The 13,058-nt window shown below is 41.9% G+C and overlaps 1 protein-coding gene across 1 annotated transcript in view; it reads right to left on the bottom strand.

Annotated features, from left to right (window-relative positions):
- The window catches only part of Apold1 (apolipoprotein L domain containing 1), a 2,909-nt gene extending 941 nt beyond the window's left edge, over positions 1-1,968 (bottom strand). Inside the window, 1 exon segment of the mRNA XM_010638398.2 lies at positions 1,844-1,968. Within this exon segment, the coding sequence (XP_010636700.2) occupies positions 1,844-1,968 (125 nt within the window).
- Between the last annotated feature and the right edge of the window lie 11,090 nt (positions 1,969-13,058).

Here is a 13,058-nt window from a genome sequence, read left to right as displayed (position 1 = left end):
CTTGGCCTCAGGGCCTTTGTACTGTGTTCCATCCCCTGTTCTTATTTTTATATTTTTATTCTTAGACAGGACCCCACTTTATCACTAAGTAGTCTGGGCTGAGTTTGAACTTGCAGCCCCCTCTTGCCTCAGCTTCCCAGAGTGTTGGGATTATTGGCGTGCATCACCATGCCCAGTTCACTAATTAAAATTTTGATTTTTGCCCTGGATATGATAAACTTCAGTAGGGGAACACTGTACTAGCATCAAGCTGTCCATGGTAATGGGAATAAATATCAAGTGTATGAAATGGAATCCCTTTCAACCCTGGTATCTATCAGGTAAACTGCACAAGGAGTTTTGGTGTGTTAATTTTCAAAATCACTTTCTAACTAGGTTCCTGAAGACCTGATTTAAGCTGTAGGTATCTGAACCATGTGCTAAAAAACCCCAGATGTAATGCAATTCTAAGTCTGTACATAAAAGACTGCCATTTATTGTTATAATAAAAAGTTTAATATTATGGAACTTTGAACTGAATACAAACTCACTTTTTTCTTTCCCATACTTGTTTTTTATTTCCATAAATTCTTAAGTAAACTAGGCATTTCATCTTGAAATAAAGCAAGACTAAAAGGAATATGATACTGTTGCTATATTCAAATAAACTTCATTATACACTTTCACAAAAAAGGCATACAAATATGTTAGTCATAACTCATTTATTGAATGAATAGTTATCTTCTGCTTTTCTCCCGGGGAAAGCTGTCTGTTAAATAATCTGGGGGGCGGGAATAGAAGGCTACTCCAAAACTGCGGCCTTGCTCTGCTCTGTTAAATGACGCTTTACAATCGCTTCTTGGCTTTTTGGCTAAAATCAAGTGAAATGATGCTTTACAGTTTATAAAGCCCTTTAATTATATGAATACTTGGGGTTCTGCCCCCTCCCGTCTCTCTGTCCCTCCCCCTTTCTCTCCCCCCCATATAAATGAAAAAGAGGACTGACCACAATCTCAAAAACTTATACTGTCTATCAAACTTATCAAGACCCTGTCTCAAAATAAAAGGGGCCAGGCTGTAGCTCAGTGGGAAAGCCTTGGGTTCGGACCCTAGTACTGGGAAACAAAACAAAAAAGAACAACCAACCTGATCTAAGACGCTTGCCTGAAGCACTTTCAGGCTCTATCCTAAAATCAAGCCTGAGAGTTTTGTGCATTATGTACCCCAACCCAGGCCCCGTAAGGACTTGAGAAATCTCAACTCTTTGAAGGGTACTTAAAACTAAACTACAGCAATTAATGCCTCTGTCTCTTTATTATGAGTTTCTTTTGGAAAAAAATGAGTAACAGAATCATAAAATCAAAAGCTTGTGTAAAAATTCACTTGAGGGCTACCTGAACCAAGTTGGACTGAAGCCAAGGGAAAGTGATCAACAGAGAAAACTGAACTTCCTGGGATAAAAGTACAACCTTCCTAGTTGTCAAAAGGTTCCTACCCTCATAGCCACTGCATTCTTGGCTGTCATGAACTTCTTAAAAGTGGTAAATAAGCATAGAAATAGAACATCTCAGAGCTGTGAAGATCAGGGCAAAGATGGTTATTCTCACCCAAAAGATGAGGAAATCAAAATAGGCATGGTCTAGCTGCTGCTGATTCTTCTAGGCACCTAATCTAGCAGCCTGGTCTCCTCACTTGGGGTCTTCGGATTACCTGGATTACCTGGTTGTTGGATTTCATAATCCAACTCACCAGTGAAATGAAAAAAAGTCACCCCAAATATATAACAGGCCAAGATTACAAGCTCAGTTTTACCAATCCAATAGGTATTTTTCAGACAGTACCGCCATCTGGGCTCCCCACTTACCATTCTCTTCTGGCTGCCTTCAGGAGAGAAAACCCAGAGGCTGTTTCTGGATGGGCCTGCTTTATAGCGCTGGCGAACCAATGGCTGCCCCGGGAAAGCCTGGTCTCATTCTGAGAATTTGCCATTTCCGGACCTGACCCCTGCTGCCTTCATCCAGAAGGATGTGGCCTGGTGGAAAATGACCTGCCTGCCGGCACAGCACATCCCGTATTTAGGAAATGAACATTGTGTGTTCGCTTTCCCCCCGCCCGCAAGGCAGGAAGAGAGCCACAGGCCCTTCCCCAGCTTGAAACCAATGTCGTCACCCTCCCAGGGGGATACCTTGCTTTTCCTCTCCTGAGAATAGCTAGTGACGCCATCCAGGAGCTCTCAAATGCCCTGGGCTGACCAATTATAGTTTTTCTTGGGATGCTGCCATTACAAAAGCATTTCTCAAAAGAAATGAGAGGCGGCAGAAAACGCTCCTATATCTGGTACAGCCACTCACAGCCCTCACCAGCATGTCAAAAACCACTGTGAACCTGTATATGGTCCATTCACTGAGTGTGCAGGCAGCACCGGGAGCCTTAGGCAAGCAAGACCACACCCACGGGAAGTGCTGCGTGCAGTTTTGGGCATATCCAGCTGTGGAGAAGAGATGGGAGGTCTCAGGAAGGGCACACTGCAGGCCACGTGCGTCAGAAAAACCAGCGGGGTCAGGCTGCACAAGGAGCTAATTATACACTTCCCACAGCCGCAGGGATAGGGAGTTTTCATTTAAAGTAGCAGCTATAGCTCATGTGCTGGTTAAGTGGACAGATTCTATCCATGGGTCAGTGCAGCATGGGCCGAAAGTCAATGCTCTGAGTCATTCAGGAGGGGAAAATGAGGGTAGCACCTGGGGGGTTGCCCCGGAGCAGATCACACTCAGGACGGGTGCCTCGGGGGTATTCAGAAGTGGTTGGCACCCAGCCTGGAAAGTGACACATACTGCAGACCCCAGATATGTGTCTGTCTAACACTGTCACCTCCAAACTAGGAAGGTCACGCTGGTTTTTTGCTGAAATGATTATTAGCTCTCAACTCCCGGGGCCATTTGGAAAGTCTTAACAGTTTTATCACTCTGGAACATGATTCAATCACTCACCTTTATAACTATAATTTGTATATATCAACAAAACACCAAAAACACAGCCACACTTGTTTTAAACTTGATTATTCTGAGTTTTGTTCACGTCCAAATATTCTGCTTGCAGCTCCTTAAAGGAGAAAGATAACTTCAGTCAAGTTGCCTCCAGTCCACCTGTACAGTCCACCTGTATTTTGGAACTAAGAGGTAGGAGAATATCTTCCTGGGTCCCCAAAGACACAGTCACAAGTGGCATGTTGGCCAGGGTAACTGCAGAGAGTGGATCAGTCAGCCTTGGGGGGCATTTGATACCCAAACTGGAGCAGGAAAGAGGACAAGGAGGGTCTGTACACTGACTTCAGTTCCTACATGCTCCCCAACTTCCCCTGGATATTGTCTTGTGTATTTGGGGCTTAGATGAACACAGTTAAAAATCTGCATTTCATAGATGAGGAATTTTTCAGGGTCTTCTTCAGAGCCTCGGAAATCATGGTATAGAAATAAAATGAAAAAAATGGAAGGTAGGGCTGGGGATTTAGCTCAGTGGTGCTGCTGCCTGCCTTGCAAGTACAAGAACCCAAGTTTGATCCCTGTATACAAAAAAAAAAAGAAGGTAAAAGACAATGGACATGTGTGTCAACTGAGCTCCACCCAGGTCCTGGAATTTATCTTCTTTGTGTTGAAAAACCATTTTCTTAATCTGGGCAGGGTAACACACCCCTATGATCCCAGCACTAGGGAGGCTGAGGCAGGAGAGTTGCCAAAAGTTCAAGGCCATCCTGGGCTACACAGTGAGTCTGAACTATAAAACTATAAAGTGATATCTCAAAAACACCAAAAAAAAAAAAAAGGAAAGCCACTTTCTTCATTTCCTTCTTTATGAAGGGGATAAATCTAATCTTTGATAGCTTGGGCTACCTATAAAAAGCTGACATCTATTTTTTGTTTATTTGTTTTTTTGAGGCAGGGTCTCCCTTTGTAGCTCAGGCTGGCCCTGAACATACTATGTAGCCCAGGATGGTCTCAAACTCAGTAATCTTCCTGCCTCAACCTCCCAAGTGCTGGGATTACAGGTATGCACCACCACGCCTGTTCTCTGAATTTCCTGGGACTCCGAAACCAGAGAAAGTTGAGTCAGTCTTCTCGATGGCTAGAATGAAATATGGAGCTACAGATCTGTGGGAAGCCACAGATTGGTCATTATGTGCTCCAAAGAACAGAAAACACTCCTTAGCCCTAAGTAGGAGAGTGCCTAAGTAACAAAGCATTTTAATTTTTATTTCTTGCCATCCTTCCATTCCATAAGCCCCATGTATATCCTTATTTTTTTAATTATCCCTTTTTATTCCTTGAGTGATCTTGACTTGATCTCTGATGAATGCAACAGAGAACCATAACTCAACACTGCAGCAGTGAGAGCTACTTCTTGCATTTAATGTTAGAAGAATGAGCAACAGGTATGTTGGCACAAACCCGTAATTTCCACTACTAGAGTGAAGCATGAGGGTCACTATGTCTGAGCCCAGCCTCAGCAACTTAATGAGATCTGTCTCAAAAACAAAACAAAGCGAGACTGTGGACGTAGTTCAGTAGCAGAGCACCTACCTGCCGGCATACTTGACATCCTGCATTCCAATCCCAGTACCACTAAAAGTAAATAAATAAATGTAGGCTTTTAGAGGTGTTTCTCAAAGCACGGTCTTAAATTCCTTTTAGGAGTTTCACTTATCTTTCTTTACCTTAAGTGTAACAGTGCTTTCTATTCTTAAAAATACAATTTACAGGGCCAGGGATGTAGCTCAGTGTTGCCGCCACCTGCCTCACAAGCACAAGTACCTGAGTTCGATCCCCAGTACCTCCTCAAAAAATATAATTTACATGTCATCTGCATGTGTGTGTGTGTGCACATGCACATGTGAGCACACGTGTGTATCTCATTGAGGATTGAACCCAGGGCCCTCACACTGAGCTGTATCCCCAGCACTTTTTCATTTGAAGACAGAGTCTCAGTGAATTCCTCAGGCTAGGCTGAAACTCATGATCCTCCTGCCTCAGCTCCCAGAGGGCTAGGATTACAAGTGTACGCCACCACACTGGCTTATCTTTAATTTTCTAAAGGTGAAAGAAATACATAGTTTTAAACAAAATTTCTATGAAACAATTGTAGAAAGTTAGAAATAACTTTTCCTTTTACGTACATTTTCACCTTTCAGAGGTAATAGTGGTTTATATTTGCTTTTTTCTTACATAATGTTTATGATTATACTGATATGTGTTTTACTTTTTTGTTTCTTTCCTTCGTTCCTTCTTTTTTTTTTTTTTTTTTTTTTTTTTTTTTTTTTTTTTTTGTACCAGGGATTGAACTCGGGTCCATGTGCTTGCAAGGCAGGTCACCGAACCACTGAGCTAAATCCCCGGCCCCTCTTTTCTTAATTTTTGAGATGGGATCTTGCTGTACTGCCCAGGCTGGTCTTAAATGTCTGGGCTCAAGAGATCCTGCCTCCACGTACGTCCCAAATAGCTATACTCACTGTACTCAGTATAAATACATTTCTTTCAAATGTGTGCTCATTGTACATCTACCAGCCCCTGATGAGGAATGTAAACATTATGTACTGTGAACATGTACTCATAAAAGTAAATTTAAGGACAAATGTGTGATTGTGATTCTCTTTCACAGAATAACGTATTATAGATTGCTATCCAATTTTTTCCACTTAAAAAATATAACACCAACTCTGGAGGAGGGCATCGAGATGTTGGTCAAAGCATATAAAATTTCAGTTAGACAGGGACTGAGGCATACTGACGACCTCAGTGGTACAGCCCTTGTGCAGCATACTTGAGGCCCTGAGTTCAATCCTGAGCAAACAGAAAATAAAAAAATAAATAGGAAAGAAAGGGAAAATTTTTTCAGCTAAAGATGAGTAATAGGTCTGATCTATTGTACCAGGTGGTAACTGTAGTGAATAATAATGTACTATATACTTGAAGATTGCTGGATGTTCTTACCACAAGGAAAAGTATGTGCAGAAATAGAGACTTCCATAGCTTGAGTTAGCCCTTCTGCAATGTGAACATGTATCGAAACATCACGTTTACATTTCAAATATACGTACTTTTTTAAAAGCCAGAAGTGGTGGTGAACAGCTATGATCTCAGAACTCTGTGAGGATGAGAGAGGAGAATCACAGCTTGATGACTTAATGAGACCCTGTCTCAAAGTAAAATATTAAAAACTAAAGGGCTGAGGATTTGGTCCCCTCAAAGGCTCTGGGTTCAATTTCCAGGTCCACAAAAATAAGAACACTGATTGGGTTCAGCACATCAGAGGTGCTGAAAAGCTTTCAGAGGACAGAAGTTCACTGGGCTCCTGTTATCCTCCTGAGTCCTCTCCCTTGCACATTAAGCCCTAAGGATGGTAATGGCTTTTTGTAGCTGCTGGCCTCTAGGCACCTTAGCATCTCTTGGTTGTATACTTAGTTCTCCTCAACTTGCAGAAGTAAAGACTTCCTTAGACACCTGCTCATCTGAACACTTTAGGGTGTTTCCTGCCAGGACCATCTCTTACAGGACCCTTTACAAGATCCTACATATGACTGTCATGTCTTAGAGGAACAAGGCATGATTCATCTATCCATTCCTTTATTGACAGACATGTGCCATGTTTTCAAATGAGCTGCTTATTACAAATAATAGCTCAGTGAACATCCCTCATGTGTGGGTCTATGTACATGTGTGGATACTCTCACAAGTATTTCTGTAGGAGAGATTCCAAAACTGGGACTGCTTGAACAAAAGTCATGCACATTTTAAATTTGATAAACGTTTTATTTTCCTACTGAGGAGATATCCGACAGTTTGCTCTCCCTAGGGACACATAATCAATGAACAACAAGCAAGCTACAGCCGTAGTCAAATGTGCAAGTTTAGTCCACTAATCCAAAAGAAATCATGGATATTTTTAAATCTAAAAATAAAGTAAGTCTTTATGAAGGAGTTTCTGAGTCTTCCAGTTTTTCAGAAAATCTAATCCTTCAATCAGCTTTATTTCAAGGAAAGAGAACAATTGCTAACTGTTAGAAACTAATCTCACCAGAAAAAGTTTCAAGAGTCTCTAAGTGTATTAGATGAAGCACATGACTAAGAATAAAATTCAAAGTCTATTCTGATGAAAAGTTCAGAGTATGTTCACATGATATACAATTTCCATTTGGGGCCCAGATACCAAGATGTTTACCAACACATTCTAGGCTTGGGTTGAGAAGGTTTAATGTTTCAAAGGCAGAAATAGGTTCCAAAAAGACAGAAAGAGGTGTTCATTGACTATTGTACGTAATAAGCTAAAAATAGTTTACACTTCAATCATAGACAAATAGTTAAACTTTCATATATCCATCCAATCCTATGCTGCTTTTTAAAAATTAACCTCTGAATTATTAGTGAAGGTCGTTTCATACAGTTTTCTGAATCTGCTTTATTTTTCAGTAGAATGTCAATTAAAAATAGGACACAATAGCCAGGCATGGTGGTGCATGCCTGTAATCCCAGCATTCAGGAGGCTGAGGTAGGAGGATCGCCGTGAGTTCGAGACGAGCTTGGGCTACATAGTGAGTTCCAGGTCAGTCTCAACTACATAGTGAGACCCTGTCTCAAAAAACCAAAAAAAGGGAGGGTTATGTCTGGTTTATTCATATGTATATTATATATTCTTTCACATTATTTTAATACACAAAACATTCTTATCATAAATCACTAATCTGCTTGCTCTTAATTCTATTTTCTTATAGAAAATAGACTTTCTCTCTCTCTCTCATGGAAGTTTACCATCTGTTGGGTTTCTTGTCTCTGTTTTATGTTAGCATTCTTTAAACTTGACCATTTTTTGCTTTTCACTCATCTCTATTGTGTAAATATCCTGTAAGATCTCTGTTGTACCCATTTTCTTTGCCTATGTTGGGAAAATGTCTTAGTTACTTTTCTTACTGCTGAGACAAAATAGCCAACACCCAAACTGAAAGGAGAAAAGATTTATTTGGCTTACAGTTTGTAGAGGTTTCAGTCCACAGTTGGCTGGCTCCAAGGTAGGGTGGCATGGTAGAGGGGCATCACAGAGGAAAATAGCTCATGGCAGGCAGAAGGCAGCAAAGCATCAAAGAAGCAGCATGCAAGCCTTCTTGATATCATCCAAAGTACTCACCCTTTGGGTGGTCCACTCACATCCAGGGTGAGGCGCCCTTAATGCCAATATCGCACACCCTAGATCCAGCCATCTCCAAAAAACCCCACCTATGACCACATGAGGCCACATCTAGACACAAACAAGAACAGGAAGAATGTGATGTACCCATGTTCTGCTAGGGGCGCTCCCCTCTCCTCCAGGAGTTGCCAGACATTACTGTCACTCTCCTACCCATTTTTCTCAACTGGAGGCAGGCACCACCCATCACTATAGTCTGGCTTAAGGAAAAGAGAAGGAGTGAATGGTAAGCAAGGATCAACCTGAGTTCCCACTGTGGTACCAAAATTAGTTCATCAATTATTTCATTCAGGGATTCGTTACAATCTCTGGTCCCTAGAAATTTCTTCCTCTTGTTTCCAGTGCAGTTGTGATTGTCTACATTTATTTTTTTCCACTACCTATAGAAATTAGGAACTGAAAGAGGAGACTGCACCATTCTTGTCCAATCCATTTACTTCACCCTTTTGCCATGCTCGATTTACAAATGAAGAAAGAATGCAATGCAGAAGTGGTTCTTGAAGGCCAAAATATAATCTTATTCTGATTTTTTAAAGACTACTGTAAAGTGTAGCTTCATATAAAAGTCAGCTGTGCTTACCAATACCAAACAGAATTACATAAACTAAATTACCCAGCACTGACTGGGGCAGGACATGGGGTGTGGCATCCCACCTACAGGAATTAGAATTTGTGTTGTCTTGGGCTGCCTAGCTGATATTATTCCAGAATTTACTAGCGAGATTATATCACTCTGAGAACACAGGAGATACTAAATGAAAGTATATTCATGGGAAGGTACACCTGTGCCTTATTTCACCACTAACAAGTTACCACACACACTATTTCTTAAAACAACACAAAATTACTTTCTTATAGGTCAGAAGTCCAGAATCTATTTCACTGGGGGTAAAGTCAAAGTGTCGCCAGAGTTGGTTCCTTCTGAAGGGTAAGGGAAAAAGACATCCTCTTGCTTTCCTTAGCTTCTAGTGGGCATCGGGATTTCTTCACTTGTGGCTCCTTCCCCATCTCTAAATCTCTGCTTCTGTTATCACATCACCTTTTTCTCTGTCTTGTCTTGTGTCACTCTTACGAGATCACTGTGATTGCACCAGGCCAACCAGATAAACCAGAATAAACTCCCCATCTCAGGATGCTTAATTTAATCACACCTGCAAAGTCCCTTCCACCAGATAACAAAACCAATCTCAGGCTCTAGACATTACAATGCAAAAAATTTTAGGGAGCCATTGTTTTCTGTTGTCACAAAAGATATCAACAGTTGGTTAAGAATCATTCTCCACTAATATTGCTTTGGTGTTTGTTTGTGTTGTTTTGTTGTTTGAAGGTGATGAGGATCGAACTCAGGGTCTCACACCCGCTAGGCAAGGACTTGGCCAGTGAGCTACATACATATTTAATTTTGAGGCAGAGTCTCCCTGAGTTGCCCAGGATGGCCCCAAACTTGCAATCTTCCTGCCCCAGCCTCCCAAATGTCTAGGATTCAGGCCTACACCATTATACCCAGCTTCCCTTGATTTTTCTGTTTTTTTAACCATCCAGCCTGTGCCAGCTGGAAGTGGTCTAACAACCTTAGGAGAGGAGCTCTGCTGTCTGCCATGACGTCTTCATATGGCTACCTTTCACCTGGTGTCCTCCCAGGAGGACACCGGGGAGGGGGACAGTAGAGATTTTGCTCATGTTTCTAAATTCCTTACAATGAATTAAATACTTATAATGAATTCATAGTTCAGTGTCATTCTGTATCCAGGGATGAAATTTTTATTACTCATATTTATTATGCTTATCCAAGATAGGATTATACATATTTTTATTATGCTTATATTGTTGGTCACATAACATACTAGAGGGTTGGCAAGGAAGATTACATGCCACACAAGTCAACAACTTCAATCATAATGAGTACAAAGAAATGTCAACAACAATGTCAACTGTGTTGGAAAGATTTTAACATAAATCTCTTCCTCCTTTTATCAAGTTTCTAGGGAGAAATTAATGTCCAAGATAGTAAATTCATCCCTTTCTAGTAAAAATTGTAGGACATTAAAATTCAAGGAAAGTAGGGTTCAAAAGAAAATTGCCTTATTTTTATGGGTTAAAATGCAGAGAAATTAAGGGCCCCAAGTTTAGATTCTCTGTTTATTTTGCTCTGTGCTGGCTGGATGGATTGCAATGCCTAAGTAGAATCTGAGAGATCTTTTGGCAGCTACAACATAAATTGTATCTCACTGGAATAAAAGTAGTCCCCTTCAGGTCCTCCAAATTTAAAAATGTCACCTGCCAAGGCTGTGATGTATCCCTTTTTTTGTTTCCAAAAGAGCCATATTCAGAAAGCAAGCCAATGCTTAGTAAGATCTCAAACACAATTGCATACCTAGAACCAATACTTTGGATGGCAAAAGTCTGTTACAGAGATTACTTCCTCACCAAGATGCCAGCTGGTCAATGTCAAGAACCTATTGCCTGTGACTTTAATCCCAATTGGTGGAAACATCTTGGCAAGTAGGTTAATTTTAGCATGGTTGCACCTTGCATTCATTGTACCCAGGGAGATCCTCGACTGGGTACTGTCTCCTTTTTCAAAAATTTGAGAGGCTGTTTTATTTCTGCAAAGTTTAGAGCTGTGAAGGAAGGGGCAATGTCCTCAGTCAGCATCTTACTTGAGAAGCTGTTCTTTCTCACCCAGATCCTCAAAGCCTTTTTGTTCCCACATCCCTGTTAAACTTCCCGTTCTACACAGCAGTAGATGAAAGTGCTGTGATGAAAGTGAACTCTGCCTGGTAACAGAGCTCCCACAGTCCCCGGAGGGTGTGTTAACCCTGCGCCCTTGTGGCTTTGTCCACAATCTGCGCCTATGGAATTCCTTAGGCCCAAGAAAATCATCACCTGGGGAGGTTTCTCGGTCATGTCCATGCAACCAGACACTAGCAACCTCAAGAAGAAGTAGAGGGAGTCCCTCTTGAACCACATGAATTCAAACTGAGCCCATCTAGCCCGCCCCTTTTTGCCCTTGAGGATAGCTCAAAACAACCTAAAAGAGGAATTAAAATGAGGGCTGTTTGTTTATATTACCTTCCTAGACTTAGCACTGACACAGTGAAAACAAATCTCTCATTAATGCTCTGTGGTCCATAGCGAACCCAGCTGTTCCACAGATTAAAAACACAAATATTTTTCCTCTCCCTTAATATCTAAAAGAGTAGTATATGGAAAGACTATTTTTTCCCCCTATAATTGAATACTTGCCCCAGCTGTGAATGCTTATTAAGACCTCTTCAGCCTGCTGGCCCCTGCCAAGGGCCTCTCATAACCCCTGTGCCCCTGCCAAGGCCCTCTTACAGCTTCTGAGTGGCTTTTCACCAAGGTCTTTTTCCCCAGGCCACAGCTGTTAAGAGCCAACTGCACCATAAAAAAAACTACCTGGTCTCTAGATAAGCCTAGACAACTGCCAAGATCAAAATGTCCCCACATACATGAAAGAACAAGGCCTCTGGCCCCAAGGCCACTTCCTGGCCACTCCAGAAGTCTGTCTCTCCTGTATTATTCCCTTGCCTTCCACTAATTATGCGTCTTCTTTCTGACTTATCAATTTTCTGGCCAATGCACCAAATCCTGGAACATTAAAGGAGAAACCAATGAATAACAACCCCTCTCCTCCTCAGAGTTCAAAACAAATCAAAATAAGATAAAGAAATGGAAGGAGAAAGCCAAGCTGCTTTATTCCTGAGAGAGTGGGGTTGTAGGGTATAATTTAATGTGTGAGTCAGAAGAGCTTCCCAGCACCAAGCTAAAGACATGGAGCCAGCAGTTCTAGTCCAAAGTAGACTCACCCACCCTGGGCGGCCAATGAAATGAATGACCAGCGCGGGGGCAGAGTTAGGGAAGAACAGAGAAAAACCAGGTTTATACTAATGTGATTCCCTCTACTTGCAAGGATAAATCGGGTTTGGTTTTGGTTTTGTTCATGCTGGGTATCAAATCCAGGGCTTCACACATGCTAGGCAAGTGTTCTACGACTGAGCTACACCTCTGGCCCTGAAATTTTTACTAATAGAAGATATGTCTTTATTTCTTGGGTAATTAAATAGCTCAATTATTTTTAAAGCCAAGACAGTGCCAACCACTGCTGTCTGTCACCATGGTTATAATCTGAAAGTCTAAAGATAAGATTTGTCTGGTATTACCAATGAACATCCAAGAAAGCTCTCCCATGTCCTCAACTGGTGTTTCACAAGTCTTTGAGAAGACACCTAAATTCATATGCCAATTAGCCTTGCACATGATTCACCCTTGAGAGCAAGATGTACATAAAACCTTTTTCTCAGTTACAGAGACAAACGTTTTGAGCTTTCTCAGATTCCGTCTGACAGCCCTTTGGTCCTTCCTTTTCCAGGTAAGGATGAGATGGCCACCCTGCATCAATTTAGTTCATTTCCTGAGCGATCACGCAATGGCCAGGTGACCCCACCAGGGAGAACGGGGGACTCAGTTGTTTGGAGCGCACACCTTGGCCGAGGCACACGACGAAGACAGGAGGGAGCTGGCACACAGCTGCTCTCGCCTTCCTCCCTCTCTTAGTCTACTCTGAGGTGCAGCTCCTTCCTGCAACCTTTCTGGAGGACTGAGTGCTGAGCAAAGGAGCCTGCTGAAAAGACTTGCTGTTGTAAAGAAGGCTCTGCATCTCAAGTGCTTGGCTTCTCTTTTCCTCACCTGGTTTTTGCTCATCCTACCCTTGTCTTACAGCTCCCGTAGCACCAGTCTCCCACAAATCCAGGACTTGCCCAGTTTCTTTTTGTGAAAGTTGGCATCGAACTCAGGGCCTTTTCAATCAGCTACATCCGCAACCC

Source organism: Fukomys damarensis, unplaced genomic scaffold, assembly GCF_012274545.1.
Source record: "Fukomys damarensis isolate Sample0158 unplaced genomic scaffold, DMR_v1.0_HiC HiC_scaffold_19, whole genome shotgun sequence".
NCBI lineage: Eukaryota > Metazoa > Chordata > Mammalia > Rodentia > Bathyergidae > Fukomys > Fukomys damarensis.
Note: the sequence above shows the minus strand (reverse complement) of the source record. Positions and strands in the feature narration are given on the sequence as shown.